General features: G+C 43.4%; 1 protein-coding gene across 1 annotated transcript in view; it reads left to right on the plus strand.

Annotated features, from left to right (window-relative positions):
• Positions 1-27,861, plus strand: part of LOC139578684 (rhophilin-1-like) — a 60,491-nt gene that overhangs the window by 21,470 nt on the left and 11,160 nt on the right. The window contains exons 4-11 of the mRNA XM_071406617.1: positions 763-838; positions 929-1,006; positions 1,305-1,429; positions 3,594-3,760; positions 4,028-4,215; positions 7,079-7,235; positions 7,418-7,543; positions 9,302-9,496. Of these exons, the coding sequence (XP_071262718.1) occupies positions 763-838; positions 929-1,006; positions 1,305-1,429; positions 3,594-3,760; positions 4,028-4,215; positions 7,079-7,235; positions 7,418-7,543; positions 9,302-9,496 (1,112 nt within the window). The remainder of the gene's footprint in view (positions 1-762; positions 839-928; positions 1,007-1,304; positions 1,430-3,593; positions 3,761-4,027; positions 4,216-7,078; positions 7,236-7,417; positions 7,544-9,301; positions 9,497-27,861) is intronic.

Genomic DNA, 27,861 nt, shown 5'->3' on the forward strand with positions numbered 1-27,861 from the left:
TCTGGAAGCAACGTCAGCACAATAACTGTTCATCGGAAGCTTAATGAAATGGGTTTCCATGGCCGAGCAGCCACAGACGAGCCTAAGATCAGCATGTGCAAGGCCAAGCGTCTGCTGGGGTGGTGTAAAGCTCTCCGCCATCGGTCTCTGGAGCAGTAGAAACACGTTCTCTGAAGTGATGAATCACACTTCACTATCTGGCAGTCCGCCCGACGAATCTGAGTTTTGTAGAAGTTTGGTGGAGGAGGAATAATAGTCTGGGGCTGTTTTTCATGGTTCGGGACCCTTAGTTCCAGTGAAGGGAAATCTTTATGCTACAGCATACAATGACACTCTAGACGATTCTGTGCTTCCAACTTTGTGGCAACAGTTTGGAGAAGGCCCTTTCCTGTTTCAGCATGACAATACCCCCGTGCACAAAGCGAGGTACTTACAGAAATGGATTGTTGAGATCTGTGGAAGAACTTGACTGGCCTGCACAGAGTCCTGACTTCAGCCCCCCCACCAGCTCCGTTCCAGTTACAAGTATTACCAGTTCTGAGTATTGGAATAAGAGTTTATTTTATTTTATTCACCACATACTTAAATAGTACCAAAGTGATAATAAAAACGAATTACCAGGGAGGGGGGTGGAACGGTTAGGAGGGGTGAGGGGTTACTGTCATAATAGGGATGGTGTGGGGGGAGGCAGATTTGGGTTTGTCTGTGGAGGTGTGTGATGTGTCATTTCACACATGTTGATCTCTCTTCTCTCTCCTTCAGTGAAGCCATCAATGTTCCCATGATCCCACTGGGTCTGAAGGAGACCAAGGAAGTGGACCTCACTGTTCCTCTCAAGGTGAGGAGAAAAATATGCCTTTCGCTCTTGCGTGCTCTCTCTCTCTCTCTGTTGAAGAGACTGATCTTGTCCTCTGCTCTTCTCTCTCAGGAATATATCTGTGAGCACTACAGGGAGGACAGCTCTCTGTTTGAGAAAGAAATCAAGGAGTATATGGAGCTCAGACAGGTTGGAACAAAAGTCAACCGCTCTTGAAAGCACTGCCACCTAGTGGCTTTAGCTATATTACTAACAATATAAACTGGCTGGCTAAATGTTTGATAATTCTGACTGTCATATCATTTATACACTGTGTGTAAATGATATGATACACTGTTTTGTGAATAAACAATTGTTTTAGTTGGTAAACGTGTTCACATATTAATGTTGTTGACAACTTGTAAATGTATTGTTATATAGTCATATGTTGCATTGAGTGTGTGTTTTCATGTGGGTGTGCTAATATATGCCCCTGTGTGATCATCAGGCCATGCGTACCCCCAGTCGTAACGAGGCAGGTTTGGAGCTCCTGGTAGAGTATTATAACCAGCTGTACTATCTGGACCAGAGGTTCTTCCCCCCACACAGAACACTAGGAGTCCACTTCCACTGGTCAGACTCTTAGTCTCACACAAACTCTTCACTTACAGTGCCTTCAGAAAGGACACACACACACACACACACACACAGAAACCTTTCTGGGTTCCCCCTCTCCTTTATTCATACCCTTGACTTATTCCACATTTTGTTGTTATTGATAAAATATTTTCTCACACTACCCCATAATGACAACTTGAGAACATGTTTTTAGTAAAGTTAGCTAATTTATTGAAAATGAAATACAGAAATATCTCATTTCAGATAAGTATTCACACCCCTGAGTCAATACATGTTACAATCACATATTTCTGGGTGTCTCTTAAGAGCTTTGTACACCTGGATTGTATAAGTTGGTTGTTGATCATTGCTAGACAGCCATTTTCAAGTCTTGCCATAGATTTAAGGCAATTTTAATTAAAAACTGTCACTAGGCCACTAAGGAACATTCAATGTTGTCTTGGTAATCAACTCCAGTGTATATTTTGGCCTTGTGTATTAGGTTATTGTCCTACTGAAAGGTGAATTTGTCTCGCAGTGTCTGTTGGGAAGCAGACTGAACCAGGTTTTCCTCTAGAATTTTGCCTATGCTTCCTTTTTATCATAAAATACTCCCTAGTCCTTGCCAATGACAAGCATACCCATAACATGATTCAGCCACCACCATGCTTGAAAATATGAAGTTGTACTTCGTGAAAATTGGCGTTGGATTTGCCCCAAACGTAACACTTTTTATTCAGGACATAAAGTTATTTTCTTTGTCACATTTTGTTGTTTTACTTTAGTACATTATTGCAAACACATTTTTATTCTGTACAGGCTTCCCTCTTTTCACTCTGTAGTTTAGGTTAGTATTGTGGAATAACTACAATGTTGATCCATCCTCAGTTTTCTCTTATCATAGTCATTAAACTCTAACATGCTAACCAGACCGGACACGTCGCGTGCGCGAGCGTCGCAAAATACATTTAGAAATCCATGTTATTCAATTATTGCACCCACACTGCTCGCGCGCGCCAACGAGCGTCTGCGATGCCAAGGGCTAAAATAGAACTCCTTTCTATTTCGCGCTTAAAGTCCTGCCTCTCCCATCTCCTCATTGGTTTATAGAAGCAGGTACCCACGTGCCATCTCCTCATTGGTTATACCCACGTGGGGGATAGAAAGACGAACTGTTTTGCCGGTCGTCGTGGTAATACTATGAAAGTTTAGATGCCGATCACCATATAAGTTCAAAGATGATAAAGCCTGGGAGGAGGAGAGATGACTAGAAATGATTCGGTTGGATGTTTTATGTATGGATTAATTGGCGGAGTAGAGGAGCTTGTACATTTCAGGTAAAATAACAACTCAATGTTTATATCCCAGGACAAATTAGCTAGCAACAGCAAGCTAGCTAAATAGGACAAATTGCTAGCAAGTGCAAGCTAACTAGCTAATTTGCCATACATGTTTAATGCTTTTCGACCTGTCCCCAAATTAATGTCATTGGTTCAGAGTTTGTTTTGCTATTTTAACCTGCGTGTCGTGATCGCATTTGTTGTAGGGGGACAAAATAAATGTATGCACGTAGCCGGTTTGGGTTCCGTGTAACTGTTTAAAAGTCACCATTGGCCTCATGGTGAAATCTCTGAGCGGGTTTCCTTCCTCTCCGGCAACTGAGTTCGGAATGATGCACCATCCAAATTATAATGAATAACTTAATAAGCTTTTTTATTTTTTTTCTCTACCAATAGGTGCCCTTTGCGAGACATTGGAACTTATGTGACTTGTTAAGCACATTTTTACTCCTGAACTTATTTAGGCTTGCCATAACAAAGGGGTTGAATACTTATTGACTCAAGACATTTCAGCCTTTATATTGTAAATAATAAAATAATAATTCTAAAAGCATAATTCTACTTTGACATTACCGGGTATCGTGTTAAGGTCAGTGACACAAAATCTAAATGTAATCTATTTTAAATTCAGGCTGTAACACAACAAAATGTGGAAAAAGTCAAGGGGTGTGAATACTTTCTGGAGGCACACCCACTCAACCTTAATTTTCTTAGTCATTCCTAACCTTGGAATTGTGTGTCTCACCAATCTTCGCTCTTGTTTTTTAAGTTTAGAATTACTCTAAACACCTCTCTCTCTCTCGTGTCCCCCCCCCCCCCCCCCCGCCAACTGTCTCTAGGTATGACTCTCTGACAGGTGTGCCGTCATGCCAGCGTGCGTTGGCATTTGAGAAGGGAAGTGTGCTGTTCAATGTGGGAGCTCTCTACACACAGATAGGAGCCAGACAGGACCGCTCTGCTGCAGCTGGCATAGACAGGGCTATAGACGCTTTCCAGAGAGCTGCAGGTAGGCCTAAACGCGCGCGCACACACACACACACACAAACTACTATTACAGGAACACAACCACAAGGGGCCCTGGTGAGGAAATACCAGTGCCTGAGATTCTACACATTAGCACACCACAATTGGAGTTCACACACAACTGCAGATCATACATTTCATATGCAACTGTCATCTTCTCTTTTGTATGAATATTTTTTTTTTCAGCATTTTTTTTTTTTTTGTATAAAACTGTAAACTATAAAAGTGTATAAAATCTGGGTGTGTCTAGGTGCATTTAACTTCCTGAAGGAGAACTTTTCCAACGCTCCCAGTCTGGATATGAGCGGCCCGTCGCTATGCATGCTGGTCCGGCTGATGATCGCCCAAGTGCAGGAGTGTGTGTTCGAAAGGGTCACACTCACCACGCAGGACACACACTTCACCTCCCAGCTACAAGTGGCTCAAGAGGCCGCACGAGTGAGGGGACCTGTGTGTGTGTGTGTGTGTGTGTGTGTAGATAGCCAACATGTTCTTTTCACTGGTGCTCATGACCTTGATCCAGTGCTCTTGTTAAAGACTTCTCTTCTGTTCACCTCACTCTCTTTCTCTGTCCCCCTCTCTCTGTCTGTGTGTGCCTACATGCGTGTGTGTAGGTAACAGATGTGTATAGCTTGGTGCTCCAGACCATGTCCCAAACCATGGTTAAGGACTATATCTCACTCGCTCTCACTTGCACTCACTCACTCACTCACTCTTAGACTTTATTCACATGGCAAGTTAAATTACTTACATTGTCAAAGGACATACTGTATAACAACAATGGTCAGACTAACCGTAATAGTAGGCCTAGTACTCGTAGTAGTGGTAATGATATTATCAACAACAATAGTAATGAGAACAACATTAAATAAAAGTAATTGTGGTAGGCTAGTTTTACATGACTTAAAGCCATGTGGCATGGTATACTACATGACCGAAAGTATGTGGACATCTACTCGTCGAATCTCTCATTCCAAAATCACGGCCATTAATATGGAGTTGGTCCACCCTTTGCTGCTATTACAGCCTCCACTCTTCTGGGAAGGCTTTCCACTAGATTTTGGAACATTGTTGCGGGGGCTTGCTTCCATTCAGCCACGAGCATTAATGAGGTCGGGCACTGATGTTGGTCGATGAGACCTGGCTCGCAGTCGGCATTCCAATTCATCCCAAAGGAGTTTGATGGGGTTGAGGTCAGCGCTCTGTGCAGGTCAGTCAAGTTCTTCCACACCAATCTTGATAAACCATTTCTGTATGGACCTCGCTTTGTGCATGGGGGCTTTGTCGTGCTGAAACAGGAAAGGGCCTTCCTCGGGTCGGGGCGGCAGGGTAGCCTAGTGGTTAGAGCATTGGGCTAGTAACCGAAAGGTTGCAAGTTCGAATCCCCGAGCTGACTGGGTACAAATCTGCCATTCTGCCCCTGAACAAGGCAGTTAACCCACTAGGCCATCATTGAAAATAAGAATTTGTTCTTTACTGACTTGCCTAGTTAAATAAAGGTAAAATATAAAAAAACTGTTGCCACAAACTTGGAAGCACAGAATCGTCTAGAATATCATTGTATGCTGTAGCATTAAGATTTCCATTCACTGGATCTAAGGGACCTAGCCCGAACCATGAAAAACAGCCCCAGACAATTATTCCTACTCAAGCTTTACACAACTCCAGTTTACTCTTGGCATTGCGTATGGTGATCTTAGGCTTGTGTGCTGCTGCTCGGCCATGGAAACCAATTTCATGAAGCTCCCGACGAACAGTTCTTGTGCTGACTTTGCTTCCAGAGGCATTTTGGAACTCGGTAGTGAGTGTTGCAACCGATGACAGACAATTTTTACACGCTATGCGCTTCAGCACTCGGCGGTCCCGTTATGTGAGCTTGTGTGTCCTACCACATCGCGGTTGAACCGTTGTTGCTCCTAGACGTTTCCACTTCACAATAACAGCACCTACAGTTGCCCTGGGCAGCTCTATCAGGGCAGACATTTGACTAACTGACTTGTTGGAAAGGTGACATCCTATGACAGTGCCACGTTGAAAGTCACTGAGCTCTTCAGTAAGGCCATTCGACTGCCAATGTTTGTCTATAACGATTGCATGGCCGTGTGCTCGATTTTTTTATACTCCTGTCAGCAACGGGTTTGGCTGAAATGGCAGAATTCACTGATTTGAAGGGGTGTCCACATGCTTTTGTATGTATAGTGTATGTAAGCCAAAACAAAATTTCAAATACTATTGTTGCATTGTACTTTTCACTGGCTGGCCCTCTGGTTGTGGCAAGAGGCCACATACTGTCCTTGTCTGCCCAAACTACACATTTTGGTTTTTCATCCAATAAATATATTTTTAAATTATTTTATTTTATAGTTTCAAATTCGTTGCAATGAATGATAGTTTTTGTAAAGAAAGATTTATCTTAGGTCTAAGTATTTTTCACAGTGTAATAGGAAATCCAGCTCTTTCTCTACCTTTCCCCGGGAGCAGAGTTGGCACAGCCTGTCCTGTTTTCTTTCGCTCTCTCTCTGTAGGTATAAGACCTATATACTGTAAAACTTTAATAGCCCGGGTGTTTATTTGCTTAAATCACTGAACCCAACAGGCACTTATTACAGACAGGCTTCTATTTGAGTTAGGTGTCTATTTGATGCACAGCTTTTGCTGATTTGCATAGTTAATTGTTTAATTTCAGCATTCATCACTTCCAGCATTTTAATACATTTCTCCCTTTTCTGCACTGTGTTATCATTTGCACACGGTCACATTTCTCTCTCTCTCTATATATATAACTTTTCCTTGACAGAATAATATTATTCTCCTCTTTAACTGTGCATTTTCGTCAGTTCTTACTTTTGCCACTAGATGGCGATCTGCTGATTTTTCTAGGAGTATGAACTGCTGAAGTTGTTTACTGTTATTGTGCTTGCCAGCTAGCAGTTCTCAGCTGTTAGCAGTCAATGGCTAGCAGTTTCTTACTGGCGATTTAAAAACGGATGATTGCCATTTATTTTTTAGTCATTTTTGAATTATTTAATGTAACAAATCAAACATTAAACCTTGTAAACAATTCATGGTGACCTCGTAAATAATTAATTTAGACCTAGAGTTTATTTGAAACAGTGTTTATTTGCTGAAATGTGTGCCGTTGACCGGTTATTAAAAGGGACAGGTGGCTATTTGAGACTGTGTTTTAATTGATGTTTTACAGTAACTTGGTGCTCCAGACCATGTCTCAGCCCCTAGTGAAGGCCTATGTTCCATTCTCCTGTCTCTGTTCATCCGTCTTTTTCTCTCTCTCTCGCTATAGGTATCAGACGTGTATAGCTTGGTGCTCCAGACCATGTCTCAGCCCCTAGTGAAGGACTATGTCCCATTCTCCTGGGCCTCCATGGTTCAGGTGAAAGCAGAACACTTCAGAGCTCTCTCACACTACTATGCTGCTGTCGCTCTCTGTGACCTCACACGTAAGTATCACCGTGCGGTGGGTGGGTGTGTGTTGAGTTGAGTTGAGTCTGATATTGATGATGACAGGAATGCCGATCGTGGTGGTTCGGAAATTGTCCTGTTTGTGTGCGTGTGTTTTAGTATGAGTGTGTGTATTCCAGTAAATGTGTGTCTATCTGCCAGTGTGTGTTGTGTCCCGTAGAGTCCATTGATGAAGAAGAGTGTGATGAAGAGGGAGAGAAGGCTCTCCTCCAGCTCCATGTCAGTAATCCTGCTGGACCCCCACTCAGCCAGGTGCTCAGAGACCCCGAGGAGAGACGCAAACTGGGTGAGAACGCTCGCACTCACCACACACACAAACACATATAGTTGAAGTCGGAAGTTTACATACACCTTAGCCAAATACATTTCAACTCAGTTTCACAATTCCTGACAATCCTAGTAAAAATTCCCTGTTTTAGGTCAGTTAGGCTCCCCACTTTATTTTAAGAATGTGAAATGTCAGAATAATAGTGATTTATTTCAGCTTTTATTTCTTTCATCACATTCCCAGTGGGTCAGAAGTTTACATACGGTCATAGTATACATAGTATTTGCTAGCATTGCCTTTAAATTGTTAAACTTGGGTCAAACTTTTCGGGGAACCTTCCACAAGCTTCCCACAATAAGTTGGGTGGATTTTGGCCCATTCCTCCTGACGGACCCCTTTATAAATGAGTCAAGTTTGTAGATCTCCTTGCTCGCACACGCTTTTTCAGTTCTGCCCACAAATGTTCTATGGTATTGAGGTCAGGGCTTTGTGATGGCCACTCCAATACCTTGACTTTGTTGTCCTTAAGCCATTTTGCCACAACTTTGGAAGAATGCTTGGGGTCATTGTCCATTTGGAAGACCCATTTGCGACCAAGCTTTAACTTCCTGACTGATATCTTGAGATGTTGCTTCAATATATCCACATAATTTTCCTTCCTCGTGATGCCATCTATTTTGTGAAGTGCACCAGTATCTCCTGCAGCAAAGCACCCCCATAACATGATGCTGCCACCCCTGTGCTTCACAGTTGGGATGGTGTTCTTCGGCTTGCAAGCCTCCCCCTTTTTCCTCCAAACATAACGATGGTCGTTATGGCCAAAGAGTTCTATTTTTGTTTCATCAGACCAGAGGACATTTCTCCAAAAAGTATGATCTTTGTTCCCATGTGCAGTTGCAAACCGTAGTCTGGCTTTTTTATGGCAGTTTTGGAGCAGTGGCTTCTTCCTTGCTGAGCGGCCTTTCAGGATATATCGACATAGGACTCGTTTTACTGTGGATATAGATACTTTTGTATCTGTTTCCTCCAACATCTTCACAAGGTCCTTTGCTGTTGTTCTGGGATTGATTTGCACTTTTCGCACCAAAGGACGTTCATCTCTAGGAGACAGAACGCATCTCCTTCCTGAGCGGTATGACGGCTACGTGGTCCCATGGTGTTTACTTGTGTACTATTGTTTGTACAGATGAACGTTGTACCTTCAGGCATTTGGAAATTGCTCCAAAGGATGAACCAGACTTGTGGAGGTCCACAATTTTTTTTTCTGAGGTCTTGACTAATTTCTTTTGATTTTCCCATCATGTCAAGCACAGAGGCACTGAGTTTGAAGGTAGGCCTTGAAATACATCCACAGGTACACCTCCAATTGACTCAAATTATGTCAATTACCCTATCATACGCTTCTAAAGCCATGACATAATTTTCTGGAATTTTCCAAGCTGTTTAATGGCACAGTCAACTTAATGTAAGTAAACTTCTGACCCACTGGAATTGTGATACAGTGAAATAATATCTTTCAACAATTGTTGGAAAAATGACTTGTCATGCACAAGGTAGGTGTCCTAACCGACTTGCAAAACTATAGTTTGTTGACAAGAAATTTGTGGAGTGGATGAAAAACTTAGTTTGGAGTCATTAAAACTATTTTATGTGAACTTCTGACTTCAACTGTATCTATATTTGATGCGCAACCATGGCCTTTGTGATATCCTACTAAAGCTTTTCCTGTGTGTCTGTGTCTTTGTGTGTGTGTGTGTGCGTGCGTGCGTGCTCTAGGTAAGGCCCACCTGCGTCGTGCGTTGATCAGACATGAGGAAGCTATGAGAGTACACGGTCTGTGTAAGATCTTAAGGAAGATGGATATTCTACAGGAGGTGCTCTCCTTCGTGCACAAACGCTCTTTGGACAAATACTCTGAGATGGACCGAGAGGACGACTTCGACGAGACAGCAGAGGCTCCCGAGATACACTGTGAGTGTGTTTTGTAAGTGTGAGCACCAGTAATTAGACTGTGAGTGAGTTTTTCAGTAAAGTGATGTATGTGTAGAGATACAGATATCTGCCAAAAATAAAGGAAACACCATCATAAAGTGTCTTAATAGGGTGTTGGGTAACCACAAGCTGCCAGAACAGCTTCAATGCGGGTTCGCATAGATTCTACAAGTGTCTGGAACTCTATTGGCAGGATGCATCACACAGCAAAATCAATGGTGTACATTTAACTCGAAAGTGTTAAATGTACAATACTTTCAGTGAACACCCACTGAACTGGTGTTATAATAAGACTTTTGGAAGTGTTCACCATTCAACTCTTACAGTGTTCAAATTAACTTGATTGTGGTTATTTTTTAAGTGGGAAGAGGGTAGATCAGCTTTACTATTACACCTAGATTGTAGGTTCTATCAATGTAATTGTTTCCATTTCTTTTGGGGTTTTTTCTATACTTTTTCCTCCCCTACCATCCCTACCCTAATTGGAGTAAACTAACGGACAACAATACTTCCACTGCTATTTCGCTGTCATCTACGGTACCTGTAGTTAAATAATTATACATATTTCTAACTTCCTCTTTCTTCAAGTGCTGGATTTTCACCCACAGTGGCCAATTCACCATTCATTCTGATCTTAACTCCAACACGCCACAGATTAACCCGTCTTTCCCTGTATAATGCCATTTTTCTATTTCCTTTTGTATTCCATCCGTCCATTTTGCTACGATGTCTAATGAGGGTCCTGAACCTTCATATTTGTAAAATGTCTACTGATATTGCCCTAAAAATAAATAATTTACCCAAGAGTATAATGATGCACTATATATATAGTGCATTCGGAAAATATTCAGACCCCTTGACTTTCCCACATTTTGTTATGTTACAGCCTTATTCTAAAATTGATGACAATGGTTTTATTTAATCAACACACAATAGCCCATAATGACAAAGTGAAAACAGGTTATTTGAAATATTTGCAAATTTATAAATAAAACTTATTTAAATAAGTATTCAGACCCTTTGCTATGAGACTCGAAATTGAGCTCAGGTGCATCCTGTTTCCATTGATCATCCTTGATGTTTCTACAACTTGATTGGAGTCCACCTGTGGTACATTCAATTGATTGGACATGATTTGGAAAGGCACACACCTGTCTATATAAGGTCCCACAGTTGACAGTGCATGTCAGAGCTTAAACCAGGCCAGGAGGTCTACGGAATTGTCCGTATTGAGCCGAGACTGGATTGTGTCGAAGGCACAGATCTGGGGAAGGGTACCAACAAATGTCTGCAGCATTGAAGGTCCCAAAAGAACACAGTGGCCACCATCATTCTAAAATGGAAGACGTTTAAGACTCTTCCTAGAGCTGGCCGCTCGGCCAAACTGAGCAATCTGGGTAGAAGGGCCTTGGTCAGGGAGGTGACCAAGAACCCAACGGTCAAACTTACAGAGCTCCAGAGTTCCTCTGTTGAGTTGGGAGAACCTTCCAGAAGGACAACCATCTCTGCTGCACTCCACCAATCAGGCCTTTATGGTTAAGTGGCCAGACGGAAGCCACTCCTCAGTAAAAGGCACATGACAGCCCGCTTGGAATTTGCCCAAAGGCACCTACAGGACTCTGACCAGAGAAACAAGATTCTCGTATTTAATGAAACCAAGATTGAACTCTTTGGCCTGAATGTCACGTCTAGTGGAAACCTGGCACCATCCCTACGGTGAAGCATTGTGATGGCAGCATGCTGATGGGATGTTTTTCAGCGGCAGGGACTGGGAGACTGCTCAGTTCCCCTTTCCCTCGATCCTGACTAAAGTACAGAGATCCTTGATGAAAACCTGCTTATAGAGCACTCAGGACCTCTGACTGGGGCTTAGGTTCACCGTCCAACAGTACAACGACCCCAAGCACACAGCGACGACAACGTAGGAGTGGCTTCGAGACAAGTCTCTGAATGTCCTTGAGTGGCCCAGCCAGAGCCTGGACTTGAAACCGATCGAACATCTCTGGAGAGATCTGAAAATAGCTGTGCTGTGACGCTCCCCATCCAACCTGACAGAGCTTGAGAGTATCTGCAGAGAAAAATGGAAGAAACTCCCCAAATACATGTATGCCTAGCTTGTAGTGTGATACCCAAGAAGACTCCAGGCTGTATTCACTGCCAAAGGTGCTTCAACAAAGCACTGACTATAGGGTCTGAATACTTAAGTATATGTGATATTTCATTTTTATATATATACAGTTGAAGTCGGAAGTTTACATACACTTAGGTTGGAGTCATTAAAACTCATTTTTCAACCACTCAACAATTTTTTTGTTTTATTTCACTGTATCACAATTCCAGTGGGTCAGAAGTTTACATACACTAAGTTAACTGTGCCTTTAAACAGCTTGGAAAATTCCAGAAAATTATGTCATGGCTTTGGAAGCATATGATAGGCTAATTGACATCATTTGAGTCAACTGGAAATGTACCTGTGGATGTATTTCAAGGCCTACCTTCAAACTCAGTGCCTCTTTGCTTGACATCATGGGAAAATCAAAAGAAATCAGCCAAGACCTCGGAAAAAAATTGTAGACCTCCACAAGTCTGGTTCATCCTTGGGAGCAATTTCCAAACGCCTGAAGGTACCACGTTCATCTGTACAAACAATAGTATGCAAGTATAAACACCATGGGACCAAGCAGCCTTCATACCGCTCAGGAATTCGATGCGTTCTGTCTCCTAGAGATGAACGTATTTTGGTGCGAAAAGTGCAAATCAATCCCAGAACAACAGCAAAGGACCTTGTGAAGATGCTGGAGGAAACGGGTACAAAAGTAACTATATCCACAGTAAAACAAGTCCTATGAATTATAAGTGAAATAATCTGTCTGTAAACAATTGTTGGTAAAAATGCCTTGTGTCATGCACGAAGTAGATGTCCTAAACGACTTGCCAAAACTATAGTTTGTTAACAAGAAATTTGTGGAGTGGTTGAAAAACGAGTTTTAATGACTCCAACCTAAGTGCATGTCAACTTCCGACTTAAACTGTATATACAATTTCAGTACAATTTAGGCTTTAAGAGAGAGGCTTAATGCCTTAATATTTAAACGTTTTAATTATATATAATATTATTATATAAATATGCTCATTTAACTTGATCTGGTTTGCCAGTCCAAATAAAGTGAAATATTTTTTTCTCACATTTTAAAAGGTTGTCAACCCATTTCGAATGTGAGATTGTCTTACCTGATGACGTGAGAAAACCTCACTGCTTCCAGAGGGTTCCAAAAGCATGTACCACGCCAAATGCATATCTACTGTCAGTGTAAATGGTAACAGTTTGTCCTTTAGCCAAAATGCAAGCTCTCATAAGAGCAAACAACTCAGCAGCTTGAGGTGAGGGCAATTTAGCACTTTCAAGTGTGGTAGATGCTGTTACAGCATAAGCTACAAGTGGCTCTCCCTTGTCAGACCGCTGAGCCATCCACAAATTATTCCAAATCAGCATTCTGTATTGGTACATCAGTTAAGTCTGACCTTGGTTTGGATACCATCTTCAACAAGGGCTGTGCAGTCATGAGGTTCTTCGTCATCAGGGGTCGGCAACAGTGCAGCTGGATTGGGCACAGTGCACCTCTTCAGGGTCACATTGTGAGCAGCACATTCAGATTCTCCCTGGAGTCAGGTGTGCTCTCTTTGCCTGTGAAATAAGAGCATGGACCACAATATCTGCACACGCTAACACAGTTTCAGTAGCAGCAGCCACCGCCTTTTAAACAACACACCAAACCTCTCGCCACACTGTCCAATTGTTTAGGATTGTAACCCACTGGTCTCTGCTTTCCTCCATGTTCCTGTGTCAAAACAGAAGACCCCAAACCATTTTTCTCACACACAAACAGATTAAATGGTTTAGAGTGGTTAGGGAACCCCAAGCATGGGGAAGTAGTCATGAGTTGTTTCAGTTTTGTCAGGGCCGTCAAACCCTCAGGGGTCCACTTTATCTTATCATTCATAGCCATTTTGTGACCATAAGTGAGATCAGAGAGAGGCTGGACAACCTCAGCATAGTCAGGCAGCCACGCCCTACAATACCCTGCCATACCAGTCAGTGACATCATGTGTTACTTGGTAACAGGCTGTGGGACAGAGAGAATGGCTTGCACTCTCTGTGCCCAGCTGGGAGTGATATCATGACATAGATATTGAACCGTTTGGGAGATTAGTTGCAACTTCTCTTTTGATACTTTGGCTGTTCTCTGACAGAGCTCTTGTGTCAGTTTCACAGGACTGGAGAGTCTCAGAGCATAGCAATAACTCATCCACATACTGTATTAGAGTGCTCCCCTCCGGGGGAAGGAAACCCTCAATTTTGTGCCAATGCGGTTGAAAAAATTGTGGGGGGAGTCCGTGTACCCCATGGGGACCATTGGTCCAAGTAAATCTCTTGCCAAGGAATGTAAAAGCAAACCAGAACTGAAAATATGTTGCCACGGGGATGCTAAAAAAACGCATTAGCCAAATCAATAACTGAAAACCAATTTGCTGTTGCTGGAACTGCAGACAACAGTGTAGTAGGATTGGGAACCACATAGGTGATGTTGTGTTTGCTCATGCCCGAGGCCTTTCTTACTGGCAAGATAGGGGTGTTGCAAGGTGAGTGGACACAGGACTAATGCTCCGTGTTCTAACAGTGAGTCATATACATGTGTAATACCTACAATTAGCATCTTTACTAAGTGGATACTGTGCTCTGGAAGGGCGCCTGGTATCTTTGGGAGTGACTACAAGGGGCTCAGCCCCCTTCATCCTGCCAAAATCATACTTATCCCTTGCCCGTAGGCAATCTTTATGTTCCAAGATGGCGTAGCAGTCGGACGTGTGATATTATCTTGTCCTTCCCTGTCCCATGTAAACATTGTTTTTCCTTGTTTTATTCCCGTATCTATATTTTAATATCACTTTCCATCTACGGACTGAATATACTCTCTTGCAACCCGCCTCACGCAATGTGGTACGGATCTGCTATTTTATACTTAAGAATCCGGATCCCCCATCAAAAGCTAGCCAGCTAACTTGCTACCAGCTAATTGGCTACTAGCAAACTGCGGCCCGCTACTGTCTAGAACACATCGGACTGTCCGCTTAAGAGGCCCATCGGACAAATTCTTTGGCCACTATACCTAGTTTGCCAATTGGCCTGGTTTCACCACACGGGACCCTGCTGTTCCGTCTTCTGAACCGGAACTCCAACAGAAGTTAGCCAGCTAACTAGCTACTAGCTAGTAGTCAGCTAGCCACTGCTAGCGGTCATCAGCTACCTCTAGCACGGACAACTCTTGCCAGTCTGCACAGCGCAACCCAAACCAGAGAAAATCTGACTTATTTTTCTCCATATCTCCGGATTCCTACCTCAAGCTCCGACCTTTTTTTCACCTGGATCATCGCAGTTAGCTAGCTGCTATCCGAGTGGCCACTCCTGGCTAATGTCTCTGTCCCGAAGCAAGAACCAATTAGCCATGCGCCAGCCGTGCTAGGCCCATCTGCTAGGCCCATGTCCCGGCGAGCCAAAGAGGTCCATAATTTCTCTCAACTGGCTCCGCCGTCGCGTTCTACCCTGAATGCCCACCCGCTAGCATATTAGTCGTGGCCTGCTAGCTATCCAGAGCACATCGGACTGTTAGCTTAAGAGGCCCATCAGACAAATTCTTTGGCCACTACACCAATTTTTATTTTATTTGTATTTATTTTTTGCCAATTGGCCTGGTTTACCACACGGAGCCCTGCTGATCCGTCTGACGACGTAATAGCACGAGGGGGCCACAACAGACTTTCTTCCGTCGCGACATCTCTCCAAGGCCCTTTTGCTAGCCTGAAGCCACACACTGGACTCCTATGTTCACTCAGCTACGCATGCCTGTTGCTAACGTCAATATGCCTTGTTCATTGCTGCTTTGGTTAGTAATTATTGCCTTATTTCACTGTAGAGCCTCTAGCTGCTCAATACGCCTTATTTAACACTTTAGTTCCACCTACCACACATGCGGTGACACTACCTGGCATAAATTATATTTCTAGAGACTATCTCTTTCATCGTCACTATGCACAGGTTTACCCTCACTGTACTCACATCCTACCATAACTTTGTCTGTACATTATGCCTTGAATCTTTTCTACCATGCCCAGATATCTGCTCCTTTTACACTGTTCTGAACATACTAGGCGACCAGTTCATTTAGCCTTTAGCCGTACCCTCATTCAACTCCTCTGTTCCTCTGGTGATGTGAAGGTGAATCCAGGCCCTGCAGTGCCTAGCTCCACTCCCATTCCCCAGGTGCTATAATTTGTTGACTTCTGTAACCGTAATAGCCTAGGTTTCATGCATGTTAACATTAGAAGCTCTAGCACACTCTGCCAACCCAGATGTCCTGGCCGTGTCTGAATCCTTGCTCAGGAAGACCACCTAAAACCCAGAAATGTCCATCCCTAACTAACATTTTCCGACAAGATAGAATTGCCAAAGGGGGCAGTGTTGCAATCTACTGCAGAGAGAGCCTGCAGAGTTCTGTCTTACTATCCAGGTCTGTGCCCAGAAAGTTTGAGCTTCTACTTTTAAAAATCCACCTTTCCAGAAACAAGTCTCTCACCGTTGCCGCTTGCTATTGACCACCCTCAGCTGAGGGTGGACACCAGGGGGACACCATATGTGAACTGATTGCCCCCCATCTATCTTCAGAGCTCGTGCTGCTAGGGGACCTAAACTGGGACATGCTTAACACCCCGGTCATCCTACAATCTAAGCTTGATGCCCTCAACCTCACAGAAATTATCAATGAACCCACCAGATATAACCCCAAAACACGGACACCCTCATAGATGTCATCCTAACCAACTTGCCCTCTAAATACACCTCTGCTGTTTTCAACCAAGATCTCAGCGATCACTGCCTCATTGCCTGCATCCGTAATGGGTCTGCGGTCAAACGACCACCCCTCATCACTGTCAAACGCTCCCTAAAACACAGCGAGCAGGCCTTTCTAATTGACCTGGCCCGGGTATCCTGGAAGGATATTGACCTCATCCCATCAGTAGAGGATGCCTGGTCATTCTTTAAAAGTGCCTTCCTCACCATCTTAAATAAGTATGCCCCTTTCAAAAAATGTAGAACCAGGAACAGATACAGCCCTTGGTTCTCTCCAGATCTGACTGCCCTTGACCAGCACAAAAACATCCTGTGGCGTTCTGCATTAGCATCGAATAGCCCCTGTGATATGCAACTTTTCAGGGAAGTTAGGAACCAATATACACAGGCAGTTAGGAAAGCTAAGGCTAGCTTTTTCAAGCAGAAATTTGCATCCTGTAGCACACACTCAAAGTTCTGGGACACTGTAAAGTCCATGGAGAATAAGAGCACCTCCTCCCAGCTGCCCACTGCACTGAGGCTAGGAAACACTGTCACCACCGATAAATTGGCTGGCCATGCTTTCCACCTGGCTACCCCTACCCCAGTCAACAGCCCTGCACTCCCCACAGCAACTCGCCCAAGCCTCCCCCATTTCTCCTTCACCCAAATCCCACCCAAAGCTGATGTTCTGAAAGAGCTGCAAAATCTGGACCCATACAAATCAGCCGGGCTAGACAATCTGGACCCTCTTTCTAAAATAATCTGCCGAAATTGTTGCAACCCCTATTAATAGCCTGTTTAACCTCTTTCGTATCGTCTGAGATTCCCAAAGATCATCCACGATCATCCCCCTCTTCAAAAGGGGAGACACTCTAGACCCAAACTGTTACAAACCTATATCTATCCTACCCTGCCTTTTTAAGGTCTTCGATAGCCAAGTTAACAGATCACCGACCATTTCGAATCCCACCGTACCTTCTCCGCTATGCAATCCGGTTTCAGAGCTGGTCATGGGTGCACCTCAGCCATGCTCAAGGTTCTAAACGATATCATAACCGCCATCGATAAGAGACAATACTGTGCAGCTGTATTCATCGACCTTGCCAAGGCTTTTGACTCTGTCAATCACAACATTCTTATTAGCAGACTCAACAGCCTTGGTTTCTCAAATGATTCCCTCACCTGGTTCACCAACTACTTCTCAGACAGAGTTCAGTGTGTCAAATCGGAGGGCCTGTTGTCCGGACCTCTGGCAGTCTCTATGGGGGTGCCACAGGGTTCAATTTTCGGCGCGACTCTCTTCTCTGTATACATCAATGATGTCGCTGTTGCTGCTGGTGATTCTCTGATCCACCTCTACGCAGACGACACCATTCTCTATACTTCTGGCCCTTCTTTGGACACTGTTAACAAACCTCCAGACGAGCTTCAATGCCATACAACTCTCCTTCCGTGGCCTCCAACTGCTCTTAAATGCAAGTAAAACTAAATGCATGCTCTTCAACCGATCGCTGCCAGCACCTGTCTGCCCGTCCAACATCACTACCCTGGACGGTTCTGACTTAGAATATGTGGACAACTACAAATACTTAGGTGTCTGGTTAGATTGTAAACTCTCCTTCCAGAATGACATTAAGCATCTCCAATCCAAATTAAATCTAGAATCTGCTTCCTATTTCGCAACAAAGCATCCTTCTCTCATGCTGCCAAACATACCCTCGTAAAACTGACCATCCTACCGATCCTCGACTTCGGGGATGTCATTTATAAAATAGCCTCCAACACTCTACTCAACAAATTGGATGCAGTCTGTCACAGTGCCATCCGTTTTGTCACCAAAGACCCATATACTACCCACCACTGCGACCTGTACGCTCTCATTGGCTGGCACTCGCTTCATACTCGTCGCCAAACCCGCTGGCTCCAGGTCATCTACAAGTCTCTGCTAGCTAAAGCCCCGCCTTATCTCAGCTCACTGGTCACCATAGCAGCACCTACCCGTAGCACGCGCTCCAGCAGGTATATGTCACTGGTTACCCCCAAAGCCAATTCCTCCTTTGGCCACCTTTCCTTCCAGTTCTCTGCTGCCAATGACTGGAACGAACTGCAAAAATCACTGGAGCTGGAGACGCATCTCCCTCACTTGCTTTAAGCACCAGGTATCAGAGCAGCTCACAGATCACTGCACCTGTACATAGCCCATCTGTAAACAGCCCATCCAACAACCTTAACCCATACTGTATATATATATTTATTTATCTTGCTCCTTTGGACCCCAGTATCTCTACATGCATGTTCATCCAGTGTTTAATTGCTATATTGTAAATTCTTCGCCACCATGGCCTATTTATTTCCTTACCTCCCTTATCTTACTTAATTTGCACAGACTATATAGACTTTTTTTTTTTTTTTGCTACTGTATTATTGACTGTATGTTTATTCCATGCTTAACTCTGTGTTGTTTGTGTCGAACTGCTGTGCTTTATCTTGGCCAGGTCGCAGTTGTAAATGAGAACTTGTTCTCAACTAGCCTACCTGGTTAAATAAAGGTGAAGGGGGAAGAAAAAAAATCCTCGAGGTGCGAGTCCTCACTCAAAAGGATGATATTGGTGACAAAGGAGGGCTGATCAAGTCCATGCACACCCTTCTCAAATGCTGTGTCCCAGTTCAGGGGGTAACAATATGTCAGTGTGCTGGGTGAATAAGTTGACCCATCTAAACCCATTTCTCAATCAACAGCATTGACCAGGCCCTTTATCCAAACCCCAGTATCCTCCCACTCAACTCTGCATGATTTTTCCAGGGCTGCATGCGGTGCAAACATGTAGAGCTCTTTGTGTGCAGGGCTTAGAGTTACCCCCAAAGCACAGAAATCACTGCTACAATACAACCCTTCACACTGGATAGATTCTGGCGCTACACTTTCTAACAGCCATTTGTTCTCATATCTCAGGTCTCTTGTCAATGGTGAGAAATGGTTATCAACGTCCCATGCGTAATACCAGTTGCACAACTCAAGACATTAACATCAATAGCTCACCCTCTTCTGCCTCATGAATAACTGTTAAACCGGTTGGGCCACATGTTATGCTGATGCCCAGTTTACACAGGAGGTCCCTGCCCATCAGATTGACAGGACAGTGGTCAGAGTAGAGAAATTGATGTTGAAACTTCTCCTCACAAAAGGAGACCGGCAGAGGCATGGTTACATGCTCTCTGAATGTGAGGCCTGAAGCCCCTACAGTTTTGACTGTTTCACTAGACATGGGAGATTTTGTCATAGCCGTACAGTTAATCACAGACATCGCAGCTCACATATCAGTAAGAAATATTATTGACTCACCATTGACGCAAGCCTCCACTGTTGGCTAAATTCGAGGAAGGGTATGGCTCTTTAAAAACAAATGTTCTGGTTGCTCTGGCGATTCTAACTCAATTACTACCTCCTTCGCCTGTCAATATTCTCCCTCGGTTGGTTGGTTGCTGCCATGGTTGTTGTTGGGCAGGGGGATACCACAGACCTTGTCCCCCTAGTGGGGGGGGGGGGGGCTCCTCTGCCTCCTCTGCCTCTGGATCCGCCCCTGTCGTTCCCTCTTTGCTGTTGAGGTCCTTCTGGGCAGCTAGCAGCAAAATGGCCTGGTTTACCACAGTTGTAGCAATTTCTTCCTCCAGCCGTGCCTTGACCCGCCGCCCCTTGGTAGAATGTCAGCTGTGCCTTCCTGAGTTCGGTACTCTTCAGGTTCTCCCTCTTGACCTGTGCCTTCACCTGGGTGCACTGCTGTCTCTCAGGGTGCTTAGTGTTGCACCACAGTTGCCAGTGGCTTAGTGTCCCAACTGATGCACGTCGTTTTCACCGCTCTCTCCAGGTCAGGTGCCTTCAGGTGTCTTCTAGTGTCTCTTCCTCTCCCATCTTACATGCTCGAATGGCTGTCCAATCGGTTTTGGCCAGATATATTGCCGTGACCCTACCCATCAAAGTTGTTAACTGATCTTGGTACCCACCATTTTCTGCCCATAGTTCATTGAGATCAAAGTCTCCTTGTACATCAGCCCACCTCAACCCTAGCTTCTTCTTGCAGATGTGAGCTATTTCAGCTGCTGAGGGCTTGTATTGTCCAGCTAAAACTCTCATCTCTGCTGCAAACTGTACTGCATCTTTGCTAGGGTCAGGCAGGTCCTCAACAATGCATTTGATTTCATCAGGCCTCCAGGTCCTTTGAATGTAGGCAATGGGGGTCAAGTCCGCTGCCGCGGCGTCATCAGCTGCTGGGGGTTGGGACACGCCATCAGGGGATATTGCTGAAACGTAGCAGGTGTGCCCTTCAGATCCTTCATTCTTCGAAGATGATCCTTGAGGGGGGGAGAAACAAGAGATGTGTCAATGCTGTCATCATCGTCTTCTGATGGGGCTGCTGTCTCCTTCACTTTTGTCTGGTCACTCCTCCATCCATGCCCGGCTCCGCATCAGGCCCAAGCCCATGAGTACCTTGCCCATTGCTGCGGCAAAAGGAGATAACCCAAGAAACAGGGGAGGTGGCGCAGTGGAGGAAGGGGGGTCTGAGTCGACTGTCAGGGTGTCGTTGGATGGTAGTTGGCCCCGGCTGCGGCCACTGGTGCTGGCAGCACTGGGTAGAGATTGGGAGGAAAAGAGTAGGGGGGGGAATCTCATCCTCTTTTTTTGTTCTTTCTCACTGTCTCGTCTTTATCGGTATTCCCTTCCTCCTCAGTCTGCACTACCATATTCTGACGGGGCTGTCCCCTAAATGGATCCGGTCTTTGTGCATGCCTTTCTGCCTCTCTTTCCCATTTTCTATATTTAACCCAGTTTAACCCATACACTCTCTCCCTGACTTTGTCTAACATTGTTAAACTCAGTGTCCCTGTCGAAGGAAAACCACCTTCCCTATGCCATAATTGCACCTGGTCCAGAATGTCCCTTCCCCACTTATCTGCCATGACCTTCAGGGCCCCCGTGGGGGGATCTGGAATACCGTGTCCCTTGCTCCCATGGTGCCTGTTCCACTCGCACACCACAGACAGACAGACACAGAGGGGTAGACAAACAAAGAAAACCGTTTAGGGCTGTTTATACTTTAGACTCTTTCCAAAAACACAGGAAAACCCATACCATTATCAAAATATTGTATATTCGATGGGCCTAGGGCAGGGTGTTGCCTCCACACCAGAATTTCACCTACTGCAATAATGTAACATGGTCCCAAAAAAACTTCCCCACTTACATCTAACAATTGTAACCCAGGGCATACCTGTCTATTCTAATGCCCAATTTAATCTATTCAAGTATCTCACTCAGACTCAAACAGCGACACACAGACTCCGCTAGCTCTGGTCCCTCACCTAACTGACCTCACTGGTCTGCTGGGGATCAATCCAACCAACCAGACTTTTGGTTACTCTAAACTGGTTCCACCAGCAATCAATCCCAGAGGACACTTACTCTGAAATAATTCCTCTGGGATATTGCTTAGTTTACCCAATTCTGTCAGTTACCCCAGCTGTGACCCCTTAACTTCTTATGGCTGGGGGACAGTATTGAGTAGCTTGGATGAATAAGGTGCCCAGAGTAAACTGCCTGCTACTCAGGCCCAGAAGCTAAGATATGCATATTATTAGTAGATTTGGATAGAAAACACTCTGAAGTTTCTAAAACTGTTTGAATGATGTCTGTGAGTATAACAGAACTCATATAGCAGGCAAAAACCAGATAAATAATCCAACCAGGAAGTGGGAAATCTGAGGTTGTAGGTTTTCAAGTCTTTGCCTATCCAATATACAGTGTAAAATTTGGTCCGATTGCACTTCCTAAAGCTTCCACTAGATGTCAACAGTCTTTAGAACCTTGTTTCGGGCTTCTACTGTGTAGGGGGGGGAGAATGAGAGCTGCTTAAATCAGGTGTCTGGCAGAATGCCATGAGCTCAGTCAGGCGTGTGCCCGTGAGTTAGCTGTGTTCCTTTTCCTTTCTAAAGACAAAGGAATTGTCCAGTTGAAACATTATTGAAGATTTATGATAAAAACATCCTAAAGATTGATTCTATACATCGTTTGACATGTTTCTACGAACTGTAATATAACTTTTTTGACTTTTCGTCTGAACTAAGCGATCGTGCATTGAGCATTTGGATTACTGGGCTAAACGTGTGAACAAAAATGAGGTATTTGGACATAAATTATGGACTTTATCGAACAAAACAAACATTTATTGTGGAACTGGGATTCCTGGGAGTGCATTCTGATGAAGATCATCAAAGCTAATTTATAATGCTATTTTTGACTTCTGTTGACTCCACAACATGGCGGGTATCTGTATGGCTTGTTTTGGTCTCTGAGCGCTGTACTCAGATTATTGCATGGTGTGCTTTTTCCGTAAAGCTTTTTTGAAATCTGGCACAGCGGTTGCATTAAGGAGAAGTTTATCTATAATTCCATGTATAATACTTGTATCTTTTATCAATGTTTATTATGAGTATTTCTGTAAATTGATGTGGCTCTCTGCAAAATCACCGGATGTTTTGGAAGCAAAACATTACTGAACATAACGTGCCAATGTAAACTAAGATTTTTGGATATAAATATGAACTTTATCGAACAAAACATACATGTATTGTGTAACATGATGTCCTATGAGTGTCATCTAATGAAGATCATCAAAGGTTAGTGATACATTTTATCTCTTTCTGCTTTTTGTGACTCCTCTCTTTGGCTGGAAAAATGGCTGTGTTTTTCTGTGACTAGGTGCTGACCTAACATAATCGCATGGTATGCTTTCGTCGTAAAGCCTTTTTGAAATCGGACACTGGTGAGATTAACAACAAGTTTATCTTTAAAATGGTGTATAATATTGTATGTTTGAGGAATTTTAATTATGAGATTTCTGTTTGAATTTGGTGCCCTGCACTTTCACTGGCTGTTGTCATATCGATCCCGTTAATGGGATTGCAGCCCTAAGAAGTTTTAAGGGAGTCTCCGCTTCTGGGAGTACCCTCACAGGAGCATCTTAACCTATTGGTGGTTTATTCTGCTCACCTCTCTCAATACTATGTTCGGGATGTGGTATCCATCCGCGCCCGCTTCCTCTCAGATCTTGGGCGAGTCCAGCTGCTCCTTTCAAGGAGTGCGGCTTCCCTGATACGCCAATTTGGAATCTCCCATGCATGGTTTACCCAGGTCTTCAGGAGCTGTCACCAGGTGAAGTTTCACATCCCATCCTCATCGTCAAGAATGTGGTAGATATTCTGATTTAACATGGTAGATATTCTGATTTAACAAGTGAGGAGAGCCAGAACCAATCACCAAATCTGGTTATACTTGATCAAAAACCTTTATTGTACTTATTAATAAGGGAGCCGTCGCAACATGCACACAGAGTGGATATAGTGAGAGTTCAATGATTCTGAGTTGGGGCTTGCATTATGTAGCCCAACTTTGTTACATTTCCTTAATCCACCATGACTGTCTCAATGTGTCGAACCGAACTGATATGAGGTGGTCAAATTCTGTCCCCGGTGTTCCCTTGTGAATACTAAGAATGGTTTGTTCTTAGAATAGAGGTTAAGGAGCGATACCTCGTTCCGAACATGCAAGATTCCGAGTACTAAGGGTGGGGGAAAGAACACGAGCCGTGGTGTATTAGGCACAGAGTTGGGTGAAAACGGCAATTTACACAACCAGAGTACAGGATGGATACCTATCATTTCAAGTAATGCTAATACAAATGTTTTGCCCCCACATGATATCACAAAACTTTTCGTCAAGTGAGATTGGAGGAACTTGACGAGAACATTTTATTATTTTACATCCTCAGTCAAAATCACTTTTGCTGAGAGAAGGATTTCTACATCGATTGTGACTGACTATTTTTTGTAGGTTCTTTTTGTCTGTGTTTCTATATTGAAGATTTAGGAAAAACTTGGAGCATTCTTCGCTGTTTTCCATAAAATGTTCTAAATGTTTTAAATAAATGAAACCTGATCCTTCCTGAATAAGTTCCTCAAACTCCTTTTTGTTTTGCCTTGAGTTTATTCAATGCTTCTGCATTACATTGATCTACACAATTGATGTGTAATGTTAGATTTTCTATTTCTGATTTAAGTTTTTTTCTCTGACTGATACTGTTTTTGTGATGAATGTTGAATTGAATGGCCTTTTAAAGACATCCCATATGATGAGTGGTCTGCTGAACCTGTACTTTGCCCCCCAAAAAGTATGTTATTAATTCCTTTGTTTTTGTTAAAGTAGTGTCCGTCAATAAACCCTTGTTAAATTTCCAATATCCCCGCCCTCGTGGAAAGTCTGTCATAGTTACATGGAGGCCAATAAGCTGATGGTCTGATCACAATGGTCTGATCACATTTTGGCACAATAGAAAGGATACCAGAAAATAATCAATCCGAACAGCTTGATTAAGCCTCCAAGTATATCTTATGAGATCCATGTGTTTTAAGCCTTCAAATATCCATAAATTCCAACGTGTCCATAATATTTGATCTTTTTGAGCACCAGAGGGTGATAGTTGATAGTATGATTGCCTTTCTGGTCCACTGATGTACCTAAACTGTGTTGTAGTCCCCTACCATTATAATATAATTATTTGTATCTTGGAGATTAATTTGATTATAATAAATGTTTTCAAAGAAGTTTGGATCGTCATTATTCAGTCTATATAGATTTATGAGGCATAACTGTTCATCAAGTAGTATATTCAAGGCAATTCGTTTTCTTTGACCATCTACTTTAACGGACTGTACCTCCATGATCAATTTTTTTTATAGGATCATAACACCTTTTGAATTTCTTAAACCATGACTGAAATAGGTTTTACCATCCCATTATTTTTCCCAGGCCACTTCCTCAGAAGATATTGAGTTTTCTGAAGACAGTAAATATGGTAATCCTTCTCCTTTAGCCATGTAAAAACCATTGGTTTTATAGCTAGCTATACTTCATTTACCATGATGGGTTACATTTTAAGATGGTATCACTGTCCTTACCACCATTTTGAAAAACCTATCCATACTTTAATTTATTTGTATTTAACTAGGTTAAGAACAAATTCTTATTTACAATGACTGCTTACCCCGGCCAAACCCTGACCCGGGTGACGCTGTGCCATTTGTGCTCCACCCTATGGGACTCCCAATCATGGCCGGTTGTGATACAGCCTGGAATTGAACCAGGGTCTGTAGTGATGCCTCTAGCACTGAGATGCAGTGCCTTAGACTGCTGCGCCACTCAAAGTAGACCTCCAGTTGTCCTCCAAAACCCCTCCCACAAAAACAATAATGACAGATACTTTCATTATGAATCTGTCCTGTACTGTTGCACAGGTGAGTGCGACCTTATTGGTGCCTCCGTAGTGGCCATTTCCCTTATTGCAGATTATTGGTCAGTGACTATGTCCCAATGCAATAACAATAAATATATATAAATATGTATTCAGGCCCGTTGACTTTTTCCACATTTTGTTATCTTACAGCCTTATTCTAAAATTGCTTTTTTTGACAAAGCAAAAACAGGTTTTTAGAAATGTTTGCAAATGTAATAAAAAAAAAAAAAACTGATATCACATTTAAGTATTCAGACCCTTTACTCAGTACTTTGTTGAAGCACCTTTGGCAGTGATTACAGCCTAGAGTCTTCTTGGGTATCACGCTACAAGCTTGGCACACCTGTATTTGGGTAGTTTCTCCCATTCTTCTCTGCAGATCCTCCCAAGCTCTGTCAGGTTGTATGGGGAGTGTCGCTGCACACCTATTTTCAGGTCTCTCCAAAGATGTTTGATTGGGTTCCAGTCTGGGCTCTGGCTGGGCTACTCAAGGACATTCAGAGTCTTGTCTCAAAGCCACTCTTTGCGTGGTCTTGGCTGTGTGCTTAGGGTCATTGTTGTCCTGTTGGAAGGTGAACCTTCGCCCCAGCCTGAGGTCCTGAGTGCTCTGTAGCTGGTTTTCATCAAGGATCTCTGTACTTTGCTCCGTTCATCTTTCCCTTGATCCTGACTAGTCTCCCAGTCCCTACCGCTGAAAAACATGCTGCCACCACCATGCTTCACCGTAGGGATGGTGCCAGGTTTCCTCCAGATGTGACGCTTGTCATTCAGGCCAAAGAGTTCAATCTTGGTTTCATCAGACCAGAGAATCTTGTTTCTCATGGTCTGAGTCCTTTAGCTGCCTTTTTGGCAAACTCCAAGCGGGCTGTCATGTGTCTTACTGAGGAGTGGCTTCCATCTGGCCACTCTACCATAAAGCCTTGTTTGTTGGAGTGCTGCAGAGAGTTGGTTGACCTTCTGGAAGGTTCTCCCATCTCCGCAGAGGAACTCTAGAGCTCTTTCAGAGTGACCATCGGGTTCTTGGGCACCTCCCTGATCAAGGCCCTTCTCCCCAGGGAGTTAAAGCACTGATTATGCTTTTGGGTCCTACTGTGTCTCTCTAACTGACAATGAATGGGTGACATAAACTTAAATAGAAACTGATAATTGTGCACAACTTCAGTATTACTTACTAAAACTTATTTTATTTTGTTAGGATTATTTTGCTCTTACTGTAGTACTGTAGGCCACTGCCGACCGGTCATGTTGTACAGCGCCTGAGTGGCGCAACGGTCTAAGACACTGCATTGCTACATATGCTGGTTCAATACCCATGCCGGCCTCGACTGGGAGACCCATGAGATGACTGTAGGTTTTTGATTTTTCTCCCTCTAAAAACAGAAGTAAATCATTCAAAATAACAAACTGGCTTTATTTACAAATTTTGTAAAAATGTCTCACCCCATGTTCAAGAATGGCCTTTTTCTCGATAATTTTGCTTTATTTGAAAATGAAATCAACTCCAAAATATTTAAGGGGCATTGAACTCTGACTAGGGAAACGTTCCTGCTGTTCTTAGTGTCAGTCTGCACTTTCAAACTAAAACAATGTAACTAATAATGGCATCTTCATGCTTCATTAATAAAATAATGATTAAAATACTCTTTCAAAATGCCTGTTTGTTTATTTAGTTATGGATCCATAACGACTTACTATGGGAATAAATATCACTGAATTACAGAAATATCTTCCAATATACAGTTGAAGTCGGAAGTTTACATACACTTAGGCTGGAGTCATTAACTCGTTTGTCAACCACTCCACAAATTTCTTGTCAACAAACTATAGTTTTGGCAAGTCGGTTAGGACATCTACTTTGCATGACAAGTCATTTTTCCCAACAATTGTTTACAGACAGATTATTTCACTTATAGTTCACTGTATCACAATTCCAGTGGGTCAGAAGTTTAATTACACTAAGTTGACTGTGCCTTTTAAAAAGCTTGGAAAATTCCAGAAAATGATGTCATGGCTTTAGAAGCTTCTGATAGGCTAATTGACATCATTTGAGTCAATTGGAGGTGTACCTGTGGATGTATTTCAAGGCCTACCTTCATTCGGACTTGAAAATA

This window comes from Salvelinus alpinus, chromosome 6 (assembly GCF_045679555.1).
Source record: "Salvelinus alpinus chromosome 6, SLU_Salpinus.1, whole genome shotgun sequence".
NCBI classification, from domain to species: Eukaryota; Metazoa; Chordata; class Actinopteri; order Salmoniformes; family Salmonidae; genus Salvelinus; species Salvelinus alpinus.